Source organism: Zosterops lateralis (genome assembly GCF_965231275.1).
Source record: "Zosterops lateralis genome assembly, chromosome: 5".
Lineage (NCBI taxonomy): Eukaryota > Metazoa > Chordata > Aves > Passeriformes > Zosteropidae > Zosterops > Zosterops lateralis.
Window position 1 is genome coordinate 43,494,506 of NC_139766.1, and position 22,271 is coordinate 43,516,776.

The window sequence follows — 22,271 nt, forward strand, 5'->3', positions numbered from 1 at the left end:
ATACCACATTAGTATATGAGGACTTACTGTCCTCAGGAGTGATTGCCTTGGGCAGAGCACCACACAAGCAGGGCAGTACAATGCACAGTGGTCAAGCTCTGAGACTCAGCTCAAAAATTTTGTCATAACACTGTTACTGTGTTGTGTAGGTGTACCAGGGCATCTTCCAATAGTGCATTAAAGGGAGGTGGGAAAGAAAATGTGTGCAGTGAAATACTTCATTCTGATTTTGGCATGATGCAGACTTAAAGCATGTGCACACACGTATGTTATAATATGTACGCATGAGGAAAGGCAAAGTTGAGATCAAGCATTACTTGTGGCTGGAATGTGTTCAGTGGAGGCTCAAAGTGCTGATGGATTTCATTCTTCAGCCCTCTGAAATTCTCTGGTTTCTAACTATTATACTATGCTCTCACAAATGCAAATATCACCTTAATAGTTATAGTATTTTCTGGTTCTTATTCTGATTTTGAATTCATTAGGTGATGCACCTATCACTGATTTGTAGGGCTCCTAACTGCGTAACTTACGTGCAAAAGAAGAGAAATATTTAAGTTAAAAAGTTAAGCCCAAAGTTAAATAAAAAGCAGTCTCTGAACTCCACTTGAATTTTCCATGAATCCCAATTTCCCTGGATGCCAAAGGCAGTATTTCTAGGCCAGTTAGCACTGCAGAGGGAATCACAGGTAATGAGTGACTACAAAGTCCAGAAGCAGCATGGTGATGCTACATTGAAGCTATGAGTGCTGGAACAACTAGGATCCTAACCTGGACCAGGATACTTTTTTTTAAAACATTTTTTCTTTAAATTAGGACTCTTAACTACAGCCCAGTTTCTGGACCGTGAGGTTCAGGAGTGCTACAGTTTGACAGTCATTGCTCTTGATGGCGGCAACCCAGCTCTCTCTGCCACACAAGTTCTAACTGTCACTGTTCTTGATGTGAATGATGAGACCCCAGTATTTCTGAAGCAACTTTATGAGACTGCAGTTCATGAAAACCAAGATCCAGGAGAGTTTGTCGTAAGAGTGGAGGCTGTGGACCGAGATGCAGGTAATTTGTGTCCTTTTGCTAATAATTTACTTGTGGACCATAGTGGACCAATCCAGTCTTGATGCCTTGTGTGTGCAGCTGTTGTGCTTTTCCTAAGGTAATGTATGACTTTTGAGTTTCAAAATACCAGTTTTGGTTCAGACCCTCAGTTTTTAATTGGAGCTTGGAGGTATTCTCACTGCACTCTGAGGTAACTTCAGCTCTGATGGGTATATTAAATGTAAAATGTTTTCTTCTGTGAGAGAGCATATTGTAGGTTTCACATGAAGAAAGCCAATGTGTTCTGGATATAAATCAGTGAACAATATTCAACTCAAAGTTAATATCTGAACATTCTGTCGCTTTGTCAGAGCGTTTAGGATACTTTTAAAGCAGTTCATTAGTCGAGAGTCCTGGTTTTGTAACAGAACCAGCAAGTATGCACTCATCTTTTCTGACCAGGAAGGGGCACTGTCATCCAAGATTTTCCAGCTGGCTGAGCTGTGAAGGGATAGAGGAAGCTGCTCCGGATTTTAAATTGGTCTTTACATGCTAAAGATTGTTAATGCATTGCTTTTCAAAAATACACAGAATGAATGAATAAAATGTGGGGATGGTTTATCTCCTCGGTGAATCACATGTAAGGACTAAACCTGAGAGAGTCTGCTAGGCAACAAAAAATTCCCTCCAGTTCTTCAACAACCTGCTCTTTTGAACTGTCTAAAATGCATAGCATATGTTGTTACAGGTAGTACATATGCTAGAGCAGTTATACAAGGTATGTGATAAATAATAAAATCTGGAAAGAGAGTTAAGTATTACAATACTGCTGTCTTTGGCCTAAAGGTAGTCTCAACTCTGTGAATGATTTAATTTTTACTGTGGGTTTGCTTTCTGTACTTTCTTTAGAATTATGTAAGACTGTGCTATCCTAAAAGCAGATAATGGAATTTGTTAGAAAAATAATCTTCTGTATTCAGTAAGATTTGTAATTTTATCGTAGAGCACATATTGATTACAAAAGGCTGGTGTGAGTTCAATAGAGGTATTAAATAGAAAAGACATTCCCTGCAAGTGTGTAAAGTATTTAGAAATTAGGACTGGGTAGGTATCCCTGTCTGTTATGATCTCCATAACAGCTGAGCTGTACTGCAGTCTGCCTCTGTATCTTACTCTTCCAAATATTTTCTTTCTTTTGTGGATCACATAAAAGGGTGGTCCTCGAAGAAAGGTTTGGAAGATAAAGGAGAAAACTGAGAATTTTCTCAAATTCTTCTCTCTCCTTTTCCACCCATTATATTTTTTTCACATCTTGTGGGAAATACAGCAGAAATAAAATTTCCAGAGCAGTTAGTGGGAGGTAGTCGGGGTGGCTTGGCTGGGTGGAGAGGAAGGGCATTCCAAGTGTACTGGGTGGTACAGTGTGTGCCTGCCTGTGCAGGCACTTTGGGCTGGAGCACTGTTGTGGCTGATGGTTCCTTCCTGCTATTTTTTTAAAGTACAGTTTCCAGTAACCACAGTCTTCTGTTGGGTCTTTTTCTCACATTTGCATGATTTGACCCAATGTCATGGGTATGTAATAGTGTTGTTTCAAATTAATATTGAAATGATCTTCACAATGTAAGAAAAATTGATTTTATTTAGGAGTCATATAAATATAATGCTATTCAATTTTCTTATGTTTTTGGAACACAATTTTTGAATAAGATTACTCCTGTCACGGTGTTATTTTTCTTAGTTTTTACATCACATTTATTTATACTCACTCTTTAATTGCAGTTCACATGCCAGTTATATTTGCATACTCTCAGTGGAGGACTTTCTCCCATCACACTTTTTTGTTCACTTTGTATGTTCCCTGAGTGACCACTGGGAGGAACCAGTCATTATCAACTTTTTGTTTTATTTTACTTTCTGCTTCATTCTCTGTGACTGGAAGGGGTCTTTTTGGGGGGAAATTATGAGTAAAACTTCTGACTTTGGAATAGTTTTCTTTCACATGAATGTCACTGAAACCCTTTTGTTCAGCTGCCTCCCTCCTACACGTTAAGACACCTGCACTTACTGTATCTCTATGTTGCCTGACTTTGGGAGCCTTTAAGGAGCCCTCCATGCCCTCACCTCCACTCAGCTGACATCTCAACATCAGTAAATGCAAGTATAAAAGATGTTAACATTGGAAAATATGCATGTTGGAAAAATATGCATGGGAAAGCAAAGATACCAGCAGCATATTTAAGATTGGTCAGGGATTTTTCTTGAGGTAGATCTTTGCAGAAGAACTGAACTAGAATTTGGCAAGATCTACTTTTAAGCTGATGTTCACCTCTGTGGTTCAGTAGTTATGTCTGGAGCCTTAGGAGAAAAATCTTAAAAGGTTAATAGGAACCATTGGCTTTGAGTTATGAGACAGGGCTTACTGCCATTCATTAGACATTATTGTAAGGTCCTATAAAGATGAAACTTGAGTCTGGTTTTGGGGCGGGGGAACATTTTTTATTTCAGTCTGTAATTTCTGCCCCTAAAATGTGACTAGTGCTAGTGAATAATTAACCAGCAGGTTGGATTGAGTGCAAATGTGCTAGCTGCTGTGCTGTGGTGTGTGAATGTGTAGAGTCAGCATGCTCTTCTCCTGGGCAGGGTGTGCAGCTTTTTCCTAAAGCTACTTTACACACTCCTGCCAGTTGGATATGGGAGTCAGTAAATGCTTGGTAAATAAATGTAATTAAGATGCTACATATCTATGTTCTTTAAGGGTTAAAAGTTTTAATTTCAGCATTGTGTGAATGGATGGCACCCATGTTTTTTCAGCACTGATTGTGAATAGTGTCTTCTCTCACATGGGTTTCTCCATCAAATCCCGTGCAGATTGTCTTGTGCTCGACTGCAGCAGATGAGAACAGGTAGGCAGTGTTTGACATTGAATAGGAGTTTTCATATGACTAGAAGCATCGTGTAATTTTTAAGGTGTACCCACTGTCTCTGCCCTACTAAAGGACTAATTCTGGGTGGGAAAAACACAGAATGGTGTGATGGAACATAGAAAAGTTTTCAAAAAGATAAGGGCGCAATAGTCAAACCCTTTGGATATAACGTAGGATTAAACTCATTAAAGATCATAAGTGTGATGGAGATGACATTATACTTTCCTTGGGAGGATGTTGAAACGAGAAGAAATATGAAAAGAATTATCTTACGACCATAATAGGTAAGAACATTTAGTCTCATTTCCTGTTCAACTAAGGTGGGTAACTTTGAAAGAAAGGTTTCTGAAAGCTTGTACATTTTTAACCTATTTCCTAGAGAAAGATGAGAAGGCCAATATCCCTGTATGATATACAAATTGTAGGTTTGATCAGGAACTGTATGGAATTGTCATTCAGAAGAACTTGGAGGAAGAAGACACAAATAAATAGACCTGCATGGGTGGAGAGTTGCTCTGTTTTACTAAGATTTCCATTCTGTTTTAAAGGGCTGAATTCCTTGCTTCTGTATGAAATCTTACCAGGAGCTGGTTATGAGAAATTCAAGATGAACTCGGACAGCGGAGAACTCGTAACAGCTGCATCACTGGACAGGGAAACCCAGGAGGTTTTCAGTATTAAAGGTAGCAGTGTGAAATGTCTATGAATGCCTCTAGAGTGGGAAGTGAGAGTGAGTGTGAGGTGTAACTATCAGCATTTCTTTTTTTCATGCCTTCTGAATTAGATGCAAGTGGTAAGATTTTCTAGTACAGAAGAGCATATGCTTTTTGAATAGCACAAATAACTCTCATACTTTGATATTGTTAAAGAATATGTATTGTTGCACCCACAACCACTGAATGAAATTTGCTTTCTTTTTATTGATCTTAGTTTTGGTTCGAGACAGTGGAACCCCGTCACTGTCAAGTACAGTGACAGTAATCTGCACAGTGCTGGATGAAAATGATCACTCTGCCACGTTTCTTTTTCCTGCCTTGGAGATCTTTATTCCAGAGAACCAACAGCCTTCTGTTGTTTACGTTATCCAGGCTGTAGATATGGATGCTGGCAATAATGGAGCTCTAAGATACAAAATAATTGGTAAGTTACATTTTGTCATTTTGTTATTATAAATCAAGAATATATAAACAGCAGCATCCAAGTTTTAGATAGTCTTGACTTTACCAGGCCTCCCTAGCTCCCATCTTGTCCATATACTTCTTTTATGTGGAAAAGAAAATGAGATGTCTCACCCTTTTGTCAGCACTAATTAGTACTTCCCAGGCATACTTTCATTCTGCTTTCTGGATTTGAAATAGTGCAGAAGGGAAAAAAAAATAAAAAAAATGCTGGAACGAGGCATTAATCATGTAGGCATAATTTTGTTCTTTTTGTTATAGTTGTAGAAGTCTGAATGTAAATATACCCTTGAAAATATTCCCAAAAATTAATTGAATTTTGTTTAATTAATTCTGTTTCATAAATTTTATTTTGTGAGAGCTTCTTTCACCCAGCAATTAGTAATGTCATACTTGGCTTCTGTCTTGCCAAACTCTTCCTGTGTCCACCATGCCAAGTAAGTTCCATAGCTGTTCAAAGCTTCTTGTAGTATCTTTGGACAAATACAAGTTTGCTGTGCTTACTTTGGTTTGTGGCTCTCAGCAATAGTTCAAATATAGGCAGAGAGCTACTGTGGTAAAAACCATCACATTTTTCTTTGGAGAAACAGTTATTAATTCCTTTGTTTTCTTGGCTTTAATATTATTTAATGGGATATTCTATGACATTTAATTTAGTTACCTTTCATCTTTCTGCATGTTATAAAGTATGTATGCCATTCACTGTTACTCAAAATGCTGAGTTTTCAGTTGACTTGTATTTATTCCCAGTGCCCCCAAATCACGACCTTGCGCAACTCTTGAATTCCAAGTGACGGGTTTGTAGAAGAGAACAAAGAGCAAGGAATTACAATTGTCAGCAATGCTTTATAGATTTGTGGAATTTGTAACTAAGGTTGGGAAGAGGTTGCTTCATATAGCAACATAAATGCATGACCTTTTATGAGGTGGGCTGCTTTGGAAAAAAAGATAGCATTTGGCCAGATAGCCAGTTTGTAAATTGATATGACATTCTCCATTTGTTCTCATCGCCACCCACTGATTTAAATGAAATACCTGTTTTATTTGTATGAGAAATAAAACATGCGAAAGGCACATGAGCACACTAGCTGTATGAGCAATTGGACCTTGTTATTGTAATTAGCATAGAGCATTCACAACAGGTTCTTTATTATTAAAAGTTGTTGTGATCGTTTCATCTTTTGTGTGTTTTAAAGGTGGAAATGTTGGAGAATACTTCACACTAAATAACACATCAGGCAAGCTGTTGGTCACTCGTAGCTTAAACAGAGAAGACATTAGCAATTTCACTCTTGTAATCGAGTGCCATGACCTAGGCAGTCCCTCGAGAAGCTCCACTGCACAGCTCCATCTAACAGTCTTGGATGAAAATGACCACAGCCCGTTGTTTGCAAAGACCCAGTATCACATCTCTGTGACAGAAGACCTGGAGGAAGGCTCAACTATCCTGGACCTCTCTGCTTCTGATGAAGATGCTGGCTTGAATGGTGAAGTTATGTACTCCCTCATCGATGATACCTATGGAGCATTTGCAATTGACAGTGTGACAGGCTCTATCATTACAACAAAGGCACTGGACCGGGAGACCAAGTCCCAGTACACATTTAGGGCTGTGGCAAGTGACTGTAGCACCCATTTTCCAAGGAGCACCACTGTTAGTGTTGTGGTGCACGTTGATGATGTCAATGACAATGATCCCATTTTTTTCCAGAATCCTATCAGGGTCTTTGTGCCTGCTGAAACTGCTGTGAATGAGACAGTCACCACTGTGAGAGCAGAGGATGTGGATCTGGGATTAAATGGAGCTATTGTTTTTAATTTGATGATGGCAGAAACTGTATTTCAGATCGATGTGAAGACAGGTGACATCATTCTTCAGGAGCCCTTGGATTCCAAGGACTTCAGTACCCAGGTGCTAGTGACCGCTTCAGATCAAGGCATTGCACCTCGAACAGCCACAGCTGTGGTCATTATCTTTACAGAAGAGCAAGAGGAGGTGATTTCATTCAGCCACAGTCTGTACGAAGCAAGTGTGCCTGAGAACAGTAGAGCAGGTGGGCATGAAATCCCTCTCCTTGGAGTCACCAATCACCACTCCTTTTGGAATGGTAATTGTAATGAATAGTATACAGAAACCTTTTCTTCTGTGCAGCAGCAGGGAAAAGTTAAGGTGGATGTAGCCGATACCCATTTCCCCCTTTCCAGTGGACCAGCATGAAAAAGATGCAATGGAGAGGAGGCATTGTCTAATCATTCATTTAGCAAAATTACTTTAATGATGGGTGGACAGCATTTACTTGTTGCTTCACTGGGCAGTGCACAGAAGCTCAGATGAGCTGAGTGTTGGGAACCAGATGCAACCTGGCATTTCTTGTTTTCACAATACCCTTCACAAACTGTAGTAGCCTTCAGAAATACCTTATCGAAATTTTGGACTTGCAGAAGGAGGAGAAAGGGGAGTAGGATGGGGTAGAGAAGGTCAGAGGCTGTTGGTACATGATCACTTGGACAGGCTTCTACAGTGTCTCTCTAGGTAAAGCCTGCACTATGGAAAACTACCTATAGACAAACCGGCTTCAGTCACAAGGTGCTTACAGATTTATTTGGATTTGTTCTAGATATTGATGAGAATTACTGCTCTACTTTTTATCATTCAAAGAACACGTTAGTAGTTATCCCTCCAGCCAATTAGATGTGGTATCTTGTCCTGCATCAGGGATTGGTTTTGTCCTGATGAGAGGCAGAAAGGAATGCCTTTCACGTATTTCTGTCCACAAATCTCACTGTTTAATTAACCAGATGTATTTAGAGATCTGACTTGCACTATATTCTCTATTCAAACAGCTTATGGGGTTCACCTTGAACAAGTAATTTATCTTTGTTATAATTCTAAGTTCCTCTGTAAAACAAGAGCAGTATTCCTTTATATCCTAAGGGGTTTGTGAGACTAGTTAATTCATAGATCTTGAGTAACAGCCTGTATATTGGATTATGAATCAGTAAATAAGAAATGTGTTAGTAATTTTGGAAAACCAATCAATATTCTTGGATGACTGCCAACAGAAGAGAATGAAGGGTGAAGATGGCTGTTGCAGTAATTACTGCTGTGGTTATTCAGCCAATCCTTCCTCTGTGCTTGTTTGGGACTACAAGGCAAATTTTCAAATTGTTACATTTAACAAAAGAAAATAAAGATCAGAGCTTTATGGCAATAGATAAACTGCTCTGGTCCTAGATTTTTTTAAAGTGTAGATGTGTTCCTGGGTCAGGCTAGAAAAGCCAGCCTGAAATTACAGAAATGCCCCAAGGAACTATGGTATCAGAATGCCATTGTGTTTTCTCATTCAATCTATAGAAATATAATTAAGATTCAATTTAAGTTGTTTTGATTAAAGGAAATTTAGCAAAGCTTCAGGGTAAACAGGAGGGTTTGATCACAAAATGTTAGTTTGTGTTTAATAATACTTCCATTTGCTAAGAAGATCAAATTCTTTTAAGAATATAGCAGATTTTACCAAATACTAGTACTGTTTGTCTCTGTTTATACTATTTTCCTTTTTTCATAAGCATAAATAAATATCAAATACTTTACATTTCAGTGGGGAAGAAAAGCATGATTATAATTAAAAACTCTCTTAGAAGTTAGCTTATAGGATGGATGTGATCCTGGGACCCCATGGATGTGAATGGCACCAGTGTATTCAGTCCAGGGAAGATTTACATTACATACTGATTATTTGTAGAACTGGTATTAATAAATGTGGCTTCTCTTCATAATTTTATTTCTGCCTTAGCTGATGGAGGGGAAAAACGCTAAGTTTATTTTGAAAAGAGTAAAAAATGTGAATAATATAAGCAACAAGAAAACCAAAGCCAAGTGTCCTTAGTTTTAATTTAGTCTAAACCCATCAAATGGGTAAGTGCCTCAGGAACTGGTCCTTGTGGTCACATTTTCTTTGTGTTTGACCTCCAAGTTTAATGACCTTCAGAAAACCCCATTTTTCTATTATTTTGTTTAGTATTGAATATTTAATGTGTTTAAATATTATAAACTGTATTACAGCAGGCACTTAGAAGCTAATCAATAAATAATCAAGTGACTGTGCTCTTCAGAGGGTAAGAAACCTTCATTATTTACCCAACTTTTAGTTGAATGTTTGTTTGCATAACAGTTCCTTGGAGACAGATGCACCAGTAAAACTTCTTGACTCCTCTATTTTCTTTTTCTGTTAGATATCAAATAGGTATCCCCTCATTCTTTAGGTCACAGAATCACAGAATGGGTGAGGTTGGAAGAGGGACTGAGAGGGTCATCTGGTCTTACATCCCTGCTCAATCAGGGTCATCACAGAGCACGTGGCACAGGATTTGTGTCCAGAAGGTTCTTGAATCATTATCTCTGTGCTCAGCTTTTCCTTTCATGGCAATTAAAAAGCCTGAAGAAATAATGGCAGGGATGAACACAGGTTAGATGGCAGAGGACTAGGAAAAGAGACTACTATAATGAGTAGTGAAGAAAGAAGAAAATGCTACAGTGATAGAGTAGCTCAGTGTAGTGCTGGTGTTAGAACATACATATAAAAACCTCTCCATATATATAAAACATATGTCCTAACACAGAATTCAGCAAATGTTTTGGAGCTGGTTTGGCCAGGTAGGCAAATGCTCTGCCATGTTTTGGTTTTGAGTCTGCAGGCATAATGTTGGGAATCTAGGCTGCATAAAACAGTTTGAGATACTTCCATGTGCAGTCAGACTGTGATTAAACTGAAGAAACCCCTTGATTTATGTATTTTATATCACTCTTAATGTCTTTCATTATTTTTAAGTAATTCAAAGGTCAATTGCCTAGCATTTCAAGCCAACCTGACTGCTTTCTGCTTTTAACCCGATCTCCCTGCTGCCTTGCTCTGTCTCCAGTGCTGATCTCAGCCTTGATGTGTTTTGCAGGGAGAAAGCTCCCTTTCCCTGATTTTCCTCTGTTAAGGGCTACATAATGTGACCTCTGCTTGGGGCAATGTCTGAATTGCATGTGAATGAAATGGCAAGTTCCAGCAGATGGACATTTTCTGTTGTTCTTTTTCAGTACAAGGCCTGTTTGTGTCACAACTGACCTCACACTTTGGTCATACTTCTTTGACAATAAGCTGTAAAAATTCACTGTTTGGATGAATTGTTTTCCGTGAAAGGTATCAGAATGCAAGAGATTTGTTCTCTGCTAAAAAGAAGTTGTAAACAATTCTATCTGTGTGAAAAATGTGGAGCTTAAAGGATTAGGATATGAGGATTCAAAACAGGAGTTTATTAACCTAACCTCTGGAAAACAGGGATTCGAGTAGAAATGCTGCTGCTTCCTTTATTTCTGGTAGTTTTTCTTCTTAAACACACAAGCAAAGAAAAAGATGCAGACAGTGTTAAAAGATGAATAGAGATATTCTTCAGACATTAGGGGTTTTTTTCTTATTTTTAACTCTGCTCTGAGGATACTATGAATGATTGTCCTTGCAGTTTTTCTGTAGCAGATCAAAGTTGCTTGGCAATAAAAATGCAACCTACAGCCCCTTATTTTAATTCCTAAAAACTCTAGCTCAGCATTCATGTATCTGTCTTTTCATATTGGACAGATGGATGTTGATTCTACAGCTTTTCTAGTAAATATCTTACAAGTATATTGACAAGTACAGAAAATCACATGTTAAAATTGGCATACTTCTGCTTTTGACAGAAAGATTTTTGAGAGCAAATAGTAAAACCTTAATAGAAAAATACTGAGTTTTAAAAAGTAGTATGTAACTGCTAAAATAAAAAAAGGTATCAGATCATTGTAATAGCAATGTTTCTTCTCATTTTTTTATATTGAAGTCTTTTCCTGTGACATCCAGGACATGGAGTATAAGCAGTATGACCTTTGTGATATAATTACTGGCTGCCTCTAATGCTGTTTGAAAGAGCTCAGGTTGCCTCATTCCATCACAGTTGTGTGGAATCAATTACAGTTTAATTAAATAATTAGAAACATTAAAACCAATGGCCATAGATGCTAGACAATTTTGTAAGTCACTTGCAAAGAATAATTATTTGGAGGTTTTGATAATGCCTTTTGAACTTGCTATATTTTTGTTAAATGTGATGATTCTGGGAAGGATAATTTATTCATTTCCAATTTTTCCCTTTTATTTAATTTCAAACAGGATTTTTATTTCACGTCTCCTGCATTCTGTATTAAATTATTAGTCTTTTCATGGAATTTGAATTCTATGTGAATTGACACCTACCTATGTACATAGTTTTATCTTTTCTTTCCCTTTGTCAAAAGGTGGCTAATTAAAATTCTGAAGGATATTTAATTTAAGGTACTGTTCAAAAACCTAAATTGAATCCTGATAAATGGAGAAAAAAATAAAATCTTTCTGGTCATTTGCAGCTGACATGATGCACCAAAAACCCAAAAAATAAAATTAGATGTGACTTCAGGTAAGAGAGAACTCCAATGATTCCTGTGAGTTTGCAATTAGGGAATCTTAAATCTCATAATTCCATTTAGGCAGGTAAAGTTGTTATCAGATGTGTAATTTACTGAGGAAGGAGGGAGAGACAGTGCTTTGTCTATGAATCTGCAATATAGGAAAAATCATGGAGAATTATTCTACTGAACTAATAGATGAGCACCTAACCTAGTATGTAGTTGTGCATCTATTATTAATACCAATAGTATAAAATTAGAACAAAACCTTCTAGAATGGACGTGATGAAAATGTCTTACTGCTTCCATAGGTACATCACTTCTAACAGTGGAAGCCTATGAACACAAATTTACTGGAGAAGGCATAAAATACAGCATCTTCGGTGACCAGGAAATATTCTCCATACACCCTGTCACAGGTACATCTTATAATTCTTTTCATGTGTTTGTGTGTACTTTGGAGCAGTAGTAAGTTCCTACCACAAGAATAAGGGCTAGATATCTTAAGAGTATTCCCTAGTAGTAATTCTGTTACAATGAGAAGGTCATTAGTAAATACAGGCACTGTTGTAAACTTGAGGTGAAAAGAAATGGAACACCAGTATACCTGTTTAAAACACTCAGTTCTGATTTACTGTTGATCACCAGGTGTTGGGAGTTATAAACTACTGCTTTGTGATCCAAGCTGAGATTTCATCTTGTTTCTCATCATACAATTTCCCAAAAACTCAATGAACAAAATCCTTCAAAACACTTCTAATGTGGAAGCATTAGACTCTTGTTGATTTTAATGCTCCTTGTTTCAGGCAAACCTCAACACATTTTAAAGTCAAGTCTGTTAACCTTTTGTGATTGTATTTGTGTTCTGAAGCAGTTCTGCTTTCACCTGCTCTTTAGTCAGGAATTCCAAGTGCAGGAGAGTGAGGTGTTCCCTGTGTACATTTATGTGTTCTTCTCTAAGGCTCGTAAGAGAGCACAGCTACTCTGGTTACCTGTCAACTCCTAAACATCTGCAATAAGTTTGCCTTCTGAATGGCTGCAGTCCCTTCTCTTGGGATGGCGTATAGACACTGTAAGTAGTTTTCCTCAGAAACAGTTTAAATAGTTTGTATCCTTAATAAATAGCTTTATCCTTGAGTTTCTGAAGGCTTTAACCTCTGATGACCCTGATGTCTCCAGACATCAAATAGCATACCACTAAAATAATTTTTTTAGATGACGGGCTCTTGAAGTGTATACTTCTGATTTTCAAGTCCTTCTTACTTCACTGAAATAAAACTAGAGAGATCAGCCTTAAAGAGCATCTTTGACCCAGACAGTTTTTTTGCTGAGGAAGTGAATCTTTTCCAATATCACCTTCAAAAAGAAAGAAAATTTTAATGGGATTTTCTGGGGTTTTTTTTATCAAGCTAGTCTGAAAAATGGTTACATGATGCGTTGAAGAGTCTCATAAGCACTCTCTTCACAAACAGGAGTGGAATTTCTATAGCAGTGAATGAGTCTTCTTTTGATACATTTGATGCATTGTAGTTTCTTCTATTGCCTTTCTTCTGTTTCTTAGAAAACATTAATTAAAGTTCAACCTTCAAAGACTTTTTGAGAGCAGTGCTTATATTAGCATAATTTTGACACCAGTAATTCTCTATCCATTGGTTCTACAGCAGAAGTATTTTGAGCTGTATCAACGCCCTGTCTTCTGAACAGCCAAAGATCTGCTCTACTTGTCTTTTCAAGCACTGATGTTAATTAACCACACTTTGGAGAAGACTTTCTGTCATTGTAACTTTTTATTATACTGTAGAATTGTAGAAACTAGAACAGGAGGTGATTCAAAGACGTGAGCTAGTCTGTCCTTCGATGCAGGAGGGGAATCAATTGCGCCAAAATCTGATGGAAATTTGTACCGTTCTTAAAAACCATCAGGGACCAGTGATTCTGCAAACCCTCTCAAAAGTCTGCAAAAGTCTTGGCAGTTGGAAAGTTTATTCGTATTTATCTGAATGTTTGCTGAAATGTTTTGAACTTATTACTTCAAATCTAGTAAGAGTAGATGTAAGACAAAGACAACCCCCTTATTATTTACATATTTGAAGACCGTTACACTGTTTTTTCTTCAAATGCACTTATTAAGAATGAGCAGCTCTGGTTCTTTCACATGTTCCTCCTTGGTGGTATACCTCAAACTTTATTATTTGTTTCACTCTACCCTAGAGCCTTTCAGTTTGCTCTCTGCCATCTGGAAGTGTATTTCTTCTGTCACTGTTCTCTTTTCTCTGTAAACAGAATGTGATACTTTTAAGTGTTGTGCTGAAAATAAAACACCTGTGAAACTTTTATGTTCAAGACGCAGGTCCATAAACAATAGTTAATGTTTGCTTATCCTAGAAAACAAAAACCAAAAAGCACTAATTTGGAGAGCCACAGTTCGTGTATTCTTATGATAGCCCAAGTTTGGGATAACAAGATTCATGACATCATTAATGAAAAGTCCATGCAAAACTGAATTTGAATTCTAATGAAAATTAACATACAAATCAAGATTGTTTTATGCTTAGATTTAATGGAGAATTATGAGTGTGTTCCTAGAACATTGACACAATGACTGTAGATTTCTAAGGACATTTCATGTTTAATGTGGAGGTGGCCAGTTGTACTTGTCATCTCAATAAGTCTCATTATTTGTTCATTTTTGATAGAATAACAGCTATCAAACAGGGAGAGGGCTTGCTGCATCAGAAGGAGTGAGTGTTTTTCCTGTGTGTCAGTCAGATACAGAAACAGCTACAGCTGTTGCCTGATGTGGATTTTGATGGAGGGGTGGCCACTGCCAGATGAGGGACAGGAGTCTCTTCTGGCACAGCTGTCTCATAGTCACGTACCCAGGAGGAAACATCATGCAGACACTTTGTCTCTATTCCTCTGCTAGTGAATTGGTTTAGTTTTAGGAAATTGCCAGTGTGTAGTGGTGGTTGGTAAAAACTTAGCTATTCAAGATTTATTCAGTAGCATGTTGGGGTGATGGTAGGTAGAAAAAGGACACAATGGCAAGCTTGCTGGAATTCTGTCATGTGTTCAGTGGAGGTGACTATATATGCTAGGAATTTCATGACTGCATTTGTACATGTTTTTCCCTAAATGAGTGTGTCACATCTTGAGATTTTTTTTTTATCTTGTAACAAACCAGGCACAATCACATTGAAAGAGCCAAAGTACCTTGACTATGAAGTAAAGTGTAAAATGCATCTAACAGTTGTGGCTGAAAATAGCTTCAATTCAGCATTCTGTGGAGTGACGGTTTTGATTCAAGATGTGAATGACAATGCACCTAAATTTGAGCAAAGCTATTACAAAGCATCAGTATGGGAAGGCCAGAGTCCTAAAACAGACATCATACAGGTAAGTAGAAGTGTATCTTCCCAAGCACAGTGCTCTAGTTAAAAAGAAGTTTGGCTGATCTGTTCATCACTACAATTCTGCTAGGTCTGGTCTGTTCTGTCTTAAAAGCTGGGAGTGGGATTCTTGGTGTTGTTACTACTCTGCTTGGATATCTAAAATATTAAATGATTGTTTTTTTCTAGACCACATGTCAGATCAGATCATTCTTTCAGGTCTGCTAAGCTGAAAGAGAATTCTGTATCTTCTTAATAACTCTGCACCTGGAATTTAAACTTTCTTTTTAAAAAAAAAATCTTCAAGCAATTGAAAAATACCATTCAAATCTGTGGTTCTGGTTACAATATAGGCTGGGTCTTGTATTAATGCCTCTACTGAAAGGACTGTAGCAATAAAAAGAATACTTTCTACTCATCAGACTAGTAGAGTCAAACCCAAGTGTTCAATTTAAAATCTGATGCCTTAAGAGCAGCTTGTCTTAATTTAAATGTGCAAACACTTCTTCCTCTGAATGGATCCATTCTCCCAAAATGTTTCCAGCTGGCCATGTTAGAGCAAAAGAAGACATCAGTTGGACTAGAAGAACACATAATTTCCTCAGTACATGTTCTTGCATTGCAAGTCAGGTCACAGTGAGGGTCATGGTAGGTACTAAAGATATTCCCTCCCTAGAGAATAAATAAATGAAAAGCTACAAATGCCTCCAGGGCAAGGTGATTAGAAACTGATGGACACTGTATTTAGAGAAACATATGTCCAGGAATGGAGAAAAATCAAAAGGTAGTCAAGCCAGATGTGTAATCAAAATTTTGTGACAGAATACATTCTGTTATGTTTCCTTTATTCAATCTGACTGATTGCCTCTGCTATGTTTTGGATCCCAGACTCATTATAATGCTTCTTCAGCGACCAAAAAAAAATACAAAGATGACTCTTCAAAGAGTAAGAGGACTCTGAGAAACCTGTTCACTATTGCTAAATGTTACTTATTCTGTTGGCAAATCTTTACACATTGCCTCTGTCCTTTTTGCATTTTCTGATTGGTATTTTTAAAAGGTAATTGATAAACTATTCCATGAAAGCTTAGTAGTTTAATTATTTTATCCTTTGTCTCTTTGTATAACAGCAATACTTTAAAGGTCAGTCCTGTGCTACTGAGAAAATGCTTTTTTATGTGCTTAACGGGGAGAATATTCTCACAGCACCCTAAGAGTAAAATTATTACATTCAGATGTAGTGCTCTATGTAGCTGAATTTCAAATTACTTATTCATGTGCAGCCCGTTGCAGTTCATGAGCAGATTTTGTGACCTTACATGACACTCAAGCTGGGGACAAAGATGTTGGTTTATTTAAATATGTGCAGTTAAAAGGACAGTAATCAGAAATATCTGACTGGTATAAGGGGTTTCTTTCTGAAATCACGTTCTGCTGTTTTTAATTAAGCCTCAGGTTTGCTCACAAACAGGTATTTGCAACTGACCTAGACAGTGGCCTGAATGGAGAAACTGAATACTCAATTTTATCTGGTAACGAAAATGCAACATTTCTAATAGATTCAGCACGAGGAATTCTAACAACTAATACAGGCCTCGATTATGAAAACACTTCATCTTACAGGTTTGTATGTAAGCTTCTCATAAAAATGTGGATTTTGTCCAGTCTAACTTGAGAATATTCATGTTACATATTTCATAGTTTCCTGTTGATATCCATTACCGATTATCCAGAACCTGGGTGCAAGCCAGACAGCACTGAGAACAACACTAAAGCTGCCCATTTTTACCAAATTTAGAGAAAGAAATATAATCTAGTTTAATCGATGATAACACTTACTGATATAAGTGTGATTATTCACTATAGAAACAGTGAAAGTTCCTTGATTTTAGTTTATTAATAACTGTACGACCGTTCCCTCTCAGGAAATGTTCTTTATAAAGACACAGTGAAAACACTCAAATCAAATCCAACAAATAGGGATATGTTCTAATTTTTAATTAGTATATAGTTCAAAATTTCTGCTCAGTAATGTGATAAAGACTCTTTTTAAAATGTTTCCATCTATAACCTATCTTGCACTAAGTATTAATTTTTTTCCTGTTTTTCAGAAACTCTGATTAAATATGGTCAAGTGGACATGACAGTTTTTCTTTATGGGTCATGCCACAGTTGGAATTAGAAAGCAAATAAAGAAAATATGAAGAAAATATAAAGAAAATAAAAGAAAACATGACTATACAGATTCATTAATAGGCCCATTTTAAGTACTGCAATCTCCACAAAAAGTATTATTTCTGCGTATGTGTCAGTAGAAATTACTTTTTTTTCCATCTGGTTGTGGTATCAATTAAAATATTTGCAAGTTTTCCTTTCCTATGGGACCTCAAAGCTTGAAACATCCAATAAGAATTCTTACGAATGAGAACAATTTCTAGAAAACCACATCCAAGATGATTGACAAAGTATGGGGGATTTTTTAATATCAGGCAGATTCCATAGTAATGTCCCCAAAATACTTTGTTTGAACTTAATACATGGGACATTTAATTTGGAGGGAGTTTTCTTCAGTTTTTCATTGAATCAAAAACATCAGTTCTGATTTTCAAAAAACTTAAATAGCATAATATATTTTATTTGTAACTTGTACTTTAAAAGAACACCTTGAACAAGTCCTTCAAAGGAAGGATATTTACTGTTTGTGAAAAGCTGAACATGGGAGCATAATAATTCTCATATCTCTCTTTAACTGGGAGCCTAATGTATTTCAGTATCTATGTTTGAATTCTAGACTTTGTTTAACAGTTTGTTCAGAGAATCTGTAGCTTTATATTCTTTCTCTCTAAAATAAGTTATTAATCTATACATTGTTAGGTGAAAAGTAAATAGCAAAAGAAGCTTTCAAAACTTTTTTCCTGTTTGATGTCAAAATGTTACCATTTTTTTTCCAATTTGCAAGGAGTTTTGTATATCTGAATTGAACATTTTCATCCCCAGAAGTTCTAAGTCCCTTACAACAGGGTTTATAACAAGAGTGTTGACAGAATCTTAATTTTAATGCCTTGGCTAAGATGTTTTTATGAAAGGGTTTTTTTCCTGAAACCTTAGAAAGTGATTATTTTTAGTAAAATATTTCCATATGTATACCTTACCAATATTCATTCTAGAAAAAATACACTTTCTATATGGAATTATGCATGGTCACTGATTGAATACAACCCTGCAATTTAAGTTGTCTTCTGTCAGATCAGAAACCACAGGGATACCCAGAGCAGAGCTGGTGTGATTAAGGAATGGAAATGCTGCAAGCCACAGCTTGAGTTACAGCCTTGGTATTCCACACTGTTAAGTGAACATTTAGGAAGTAATATCTATTTGAAACTTTTAAATTGTTACTTAGAAGAAAGATCTTCTAAATACTTTTTCTCCCTCTTTGAGGAGACAAAAAAAAATATGGTGCAACGTGACAACAGTTGTTAGTACATAAAACATTTAATTGACATGCTCAGCTTTGACTTGTATATCCTTGAGCATGACTTGGTTTGGGTTGTGTTGTTTTGGGAGTGGGGGGGAGAGGGTTTTTTTGTTTTTCCATTTTTGTTTGGGTTTTGGGGGGGTTTTGAGTTTTGTTCCTTTGAGGTTTTTTTAAAGATTACCTGTGGAGTTAGATTTAATTTTGAATTCCCTTCTGGAATCTTCCCTACTGGAAAGTGATAAAGTCTTCCATATAATCTCAGGTTACATTTGCTTTTTATTGTTCGGAAGCTGCTTCTCCCGAAGAGTAAACATTTTATCCATATCTATCACGAGCTGCTTGCTGTTTCCTTTGCAACATTGTTTGTGGAAATGAAAAGGTTGTTTACAGAATTTACAACCCATTCTTATGCAGATGTGAAATGGAAGTGTGCAGTCAAAACTCATCTAATCTGACAGCAAGATTCTGATCCCACTAAAATCAGTGGGAACTTTGTCATTGTGAAATGGTGCATGTATTCAAAGTTTTCACTTTATCACTTGCATTTATAATGTAATAGAAGGCCTACTCTGTGTCTGCAGGCATTCAGGCTGAATACTATTTTGATATTTTCCAATTATAAACAATGAAGAGAATGATGTTCCTGCAAATGATAATTTGGTATTTAGGTTTTAAATCCTGCTCTGAATTACCAACAGGAGAACTGTGTCTTATTTTAAAGAGTTGTTTAACCATTTACATTTGTTATGAAATTGGATGAAGTGAGTACAGATGAACACTTCCTTTTCTTTGTATGATTTTACCATTCTTTTGCCATGTAGAATCTCATGGACGTTTTTTCCTGGAAAACTAAAAAGTAAAACAGTGCAGAGTCAATCTTTACAGAAAGAAAGATAGAATTTAAGAGTTGCAGTGAGGAACAGAAATGGCTAATCTTTTTGGGTTTAAAACTTCCCCTGCTTATAATAATGATGGATAATTCAGTGATTTCTGATCAAAAGTGACAGTTAGTACCTCCTTTAATTCTAGGTTGGTTGTACAAGCTGCTGATAAAGGAAACCCCAGACTCTCTGCTACAAGTATTGTGAAGATACAAGTGTTAGATGTTAATGACAATGCTCCAGTTGTCCAACCACTAGGTGAAGTGGAGGTCCCAGAAAGTAAGTGTGAAAGTACAGCTACGTTTTGTTAAGGCTGGGAATTCTCAGATAATGATTTAGTGCTTTTGGTGATTTGTGTAACAACTGTAGTAAAATCTATAATGGATAGTATTAAAGATGAATGATCAAATCGAATTGTGATCTGCTTTTATTCTCAGAGGTGTTATTTTTAATCTTTAAACATTGTGTTTAAGAATAGTTTGCAATAAAAGCATAGACAATTCAGAAGGAGGGAAAAAATCTGCAGAAATACAACTCTTATGTGTTCGTTTTCAGTATTGTCTTCTTCATATGCGTTTGATTTCTGCTCTTCTCCAATAAAAATGTTTGGCGTTAAAACCAGCATTGCTAGAAAGGAGACTTTGAACTTCGTTGTGATGAAAGAAATACTTCCTATAAATTTGAATTACATGTTAATCAAACTCCATAGCTGAATCCAGTTGATGATCATTAAGAGAAGGACTCAGGACCTCCTGAGTTCTCATACGTCACGTGTTGTGTGACATTAGCACAACATCTGCACAGCTTGAGTCATAAGTTCCGTAATTTTTAAATACAAGCATCATAGATGTGAATGCATTAAGATACACTGCAGGAAAAACTATAAGCACCAGTACTCCTGTCAACAACAGAAAAAAATCAAGTTTATCTTTTCTGTTATATTGTAGTCTTTCCTAAATTTACCTGCCACTGCTAATGACAAGTACAGAATTCATAGATGCACAGCAGCTGTAAACTGCTGGTTACTAAATTGGTTTTTTGTATTCTGTTTAAGAACACTTCCTTTAGGACGTGGCACAGTATTTTTAGGCTTTGTACCCCAGGCATGCAAATGAGAAATGGTTTAGCTTCTGTTAGTTCCAGGCTTTGTAAAACGATCACTAATAGGTTCAGTTTGCAATCACTGGTGCTGTCAAATTGGCCAATGACAAAAGCTGTCTGTACCCAGTTTCTCAGTCTCATAGGATTTTACCTTGATCTCTTCATGTTTTCATGCCATGTAGGTGTGTCTGAAGGCATTGTTTCTCTCTAGTGGCCTTCTCCTCCTTTGGAAAAGCTCCAGAATTGCATTTGCTGGTTCTACCCAGACTGGGGTCTCTGATGCCTCAGTTAAATATCTTGTGCCATTGTTCAGTAAATAGACATCAGCTAAATGCTTGTGGAAAGCTTTGTAAGTTCCTGTTGCTGGTGAAGAAACTGTTATGACTGCACTGGATCTGGGAAAGTCTAAAGAAAACCCAAATTAAAACTGGGATACAATGCATACCTTTGAAGAAATCCACTACTGTTTCCATAGCTTTTCTGGATATTGGGATTATTTTAAAACACAAAGTTTAAATACGTCAAAAGCTATACAGAAAGATTACATATATCCAAGATCCAAATAGGCAAAATCTTCAGAAATTGTAACATTATCTTTTAACTCTGACTTATTCTCAAAATTATTGTTTCAGATGCCCTGCCTGGTTTTGTAGTGACTCAAGTGTCAGCAAGTGATGCAGACTCCAGGCCAGCACTTCAGTTTGGTTTTATTTATGATAATAGTCCTAAAATGAAATTTGCCATCGATCAACACACTGGTGTCATCGTGGTGGTGGAACCATTAGATTTTGAAGAAACTGCTGTGTATACGCTGTGTATCGTAGTTTCAGATTCTGTGCATCAAACAGAAGCATCACTCACCATCCTTGTTTTGGACATCAATGATAACCCTCCCGTGTTTACTCAAGATTTTTATCAGGTGGGGACACAGTAAATGGACCACAGCATGTGGTATCTTTCCATATAGGATGATAAATAGTAGGAGTGCTTGTTCATATTTGTCTTAATATGCACGTGAGCACTGAAAAGAAAGGTCTCTGCAAACTGTTATTGAGCAGAAACAGAGCAGAGCTTTTCTAGGGACCTTCAGCCCCTTCCTAAGAATTCTGCTAAAAGGACTAAGGAAACCATTCAGTTTCAATGTTTGTGGCTCCTGTCTGCAGAAGACAATTGGTGTGAACACTAGCTGCATTCCTTAAATGATGCATTCACCACTAGCAGTTACTGGATACAATCCAGTCCAGTTTGGGGAGCAGGGTCCAGTGTTCAGAACTTCTTTCTTCTGAGAAAATATTAAACAAGTTGGTACCTTTGTACTGGCCCTGTTACTGTGGCATGAATTTCTTCATTTTAAGTTACACAGGTCCACAGAGGTGTAGTGAATGTCCCTGTGGTAGATGATGCATATAAAGTTTACTATGTGTAATGCTGCCTTACAGCAATGGTACTCACCTAGGGAGTGACTTTATGAGTTTTGACCTCCCCAACTTCCCCTGAGACTGAGGAGGGTACAGAGCTCAGCTTTTGGACTCCTGGACAAATATTTGAACTGCTGTACTGTTGTAGAAGTGAAGTTCTCCAACAATGAAAACAAATCTCTTTTAGTGACTATGGACAGCTGTGGGCCATAAAAAAAAGTGGATATTGAAGAAAGTGGAGCATATATAAAATAGAATCATTGAGTCTTAACATAGTTTGGGATGCATGGCATCTACAAACATCATCCAGTCCAAGTGCCTGACCACTTGAGGGCTGACCAAAAGCTAAAGCATGTTGTTAATGTCTCTGGAGATATTAAAAACTCAGCAGTATGCAGTTGTGGGCA

General features: G+C 37.0%; 1 protein-coding gene across 1 annotated transcript in view; it reads left to right on the forward strand.

The window, feature by feature from the left end:
- The window catches only part of DCHS2 (dachsous cadherin-related 2), a gene marked incomplete at its 3' end in the record, with an annotated part of 97,605 nt that overhangs the window by 69,737 nt on the left and 5,597 nt on the right, over positions 1–22,271 (forward strand). The window contains exons 10-18 of the mRNA XM_083861966.1: positions 817–1,056; positions 4,508–4,642; positions 4,890–5,099; positions 6,334–7,191; positions 11,912–12,019; positions 14,785–14,996; positions 16,461–16,612; positions 19,494–19,624; positions 21,079–21,365. Of these exons, the coding sequence (XP_083718092.1) occupies positions 817–1,056; positions 4,508–4,642; positions 4,890–5,099; positions 6,334–7,191; positions 11,912–12,019; positions 14,785–14,996; positions 16,461–16,612; positions 19,494–19,624; positions 21,079–21,365 (2,333 nt within the window). The remainder of the gene's footprint in view (positions 1–816; positions 1,057–4,507; positions 4,643–4,889; positions 5,100–6,333; positions 7,192–11,911; positions 12,020–14,784; positions 14,997–16,460; positions 16,613–19,493; positions 19,625–21,078; positions 21,366–22,271) is intronic.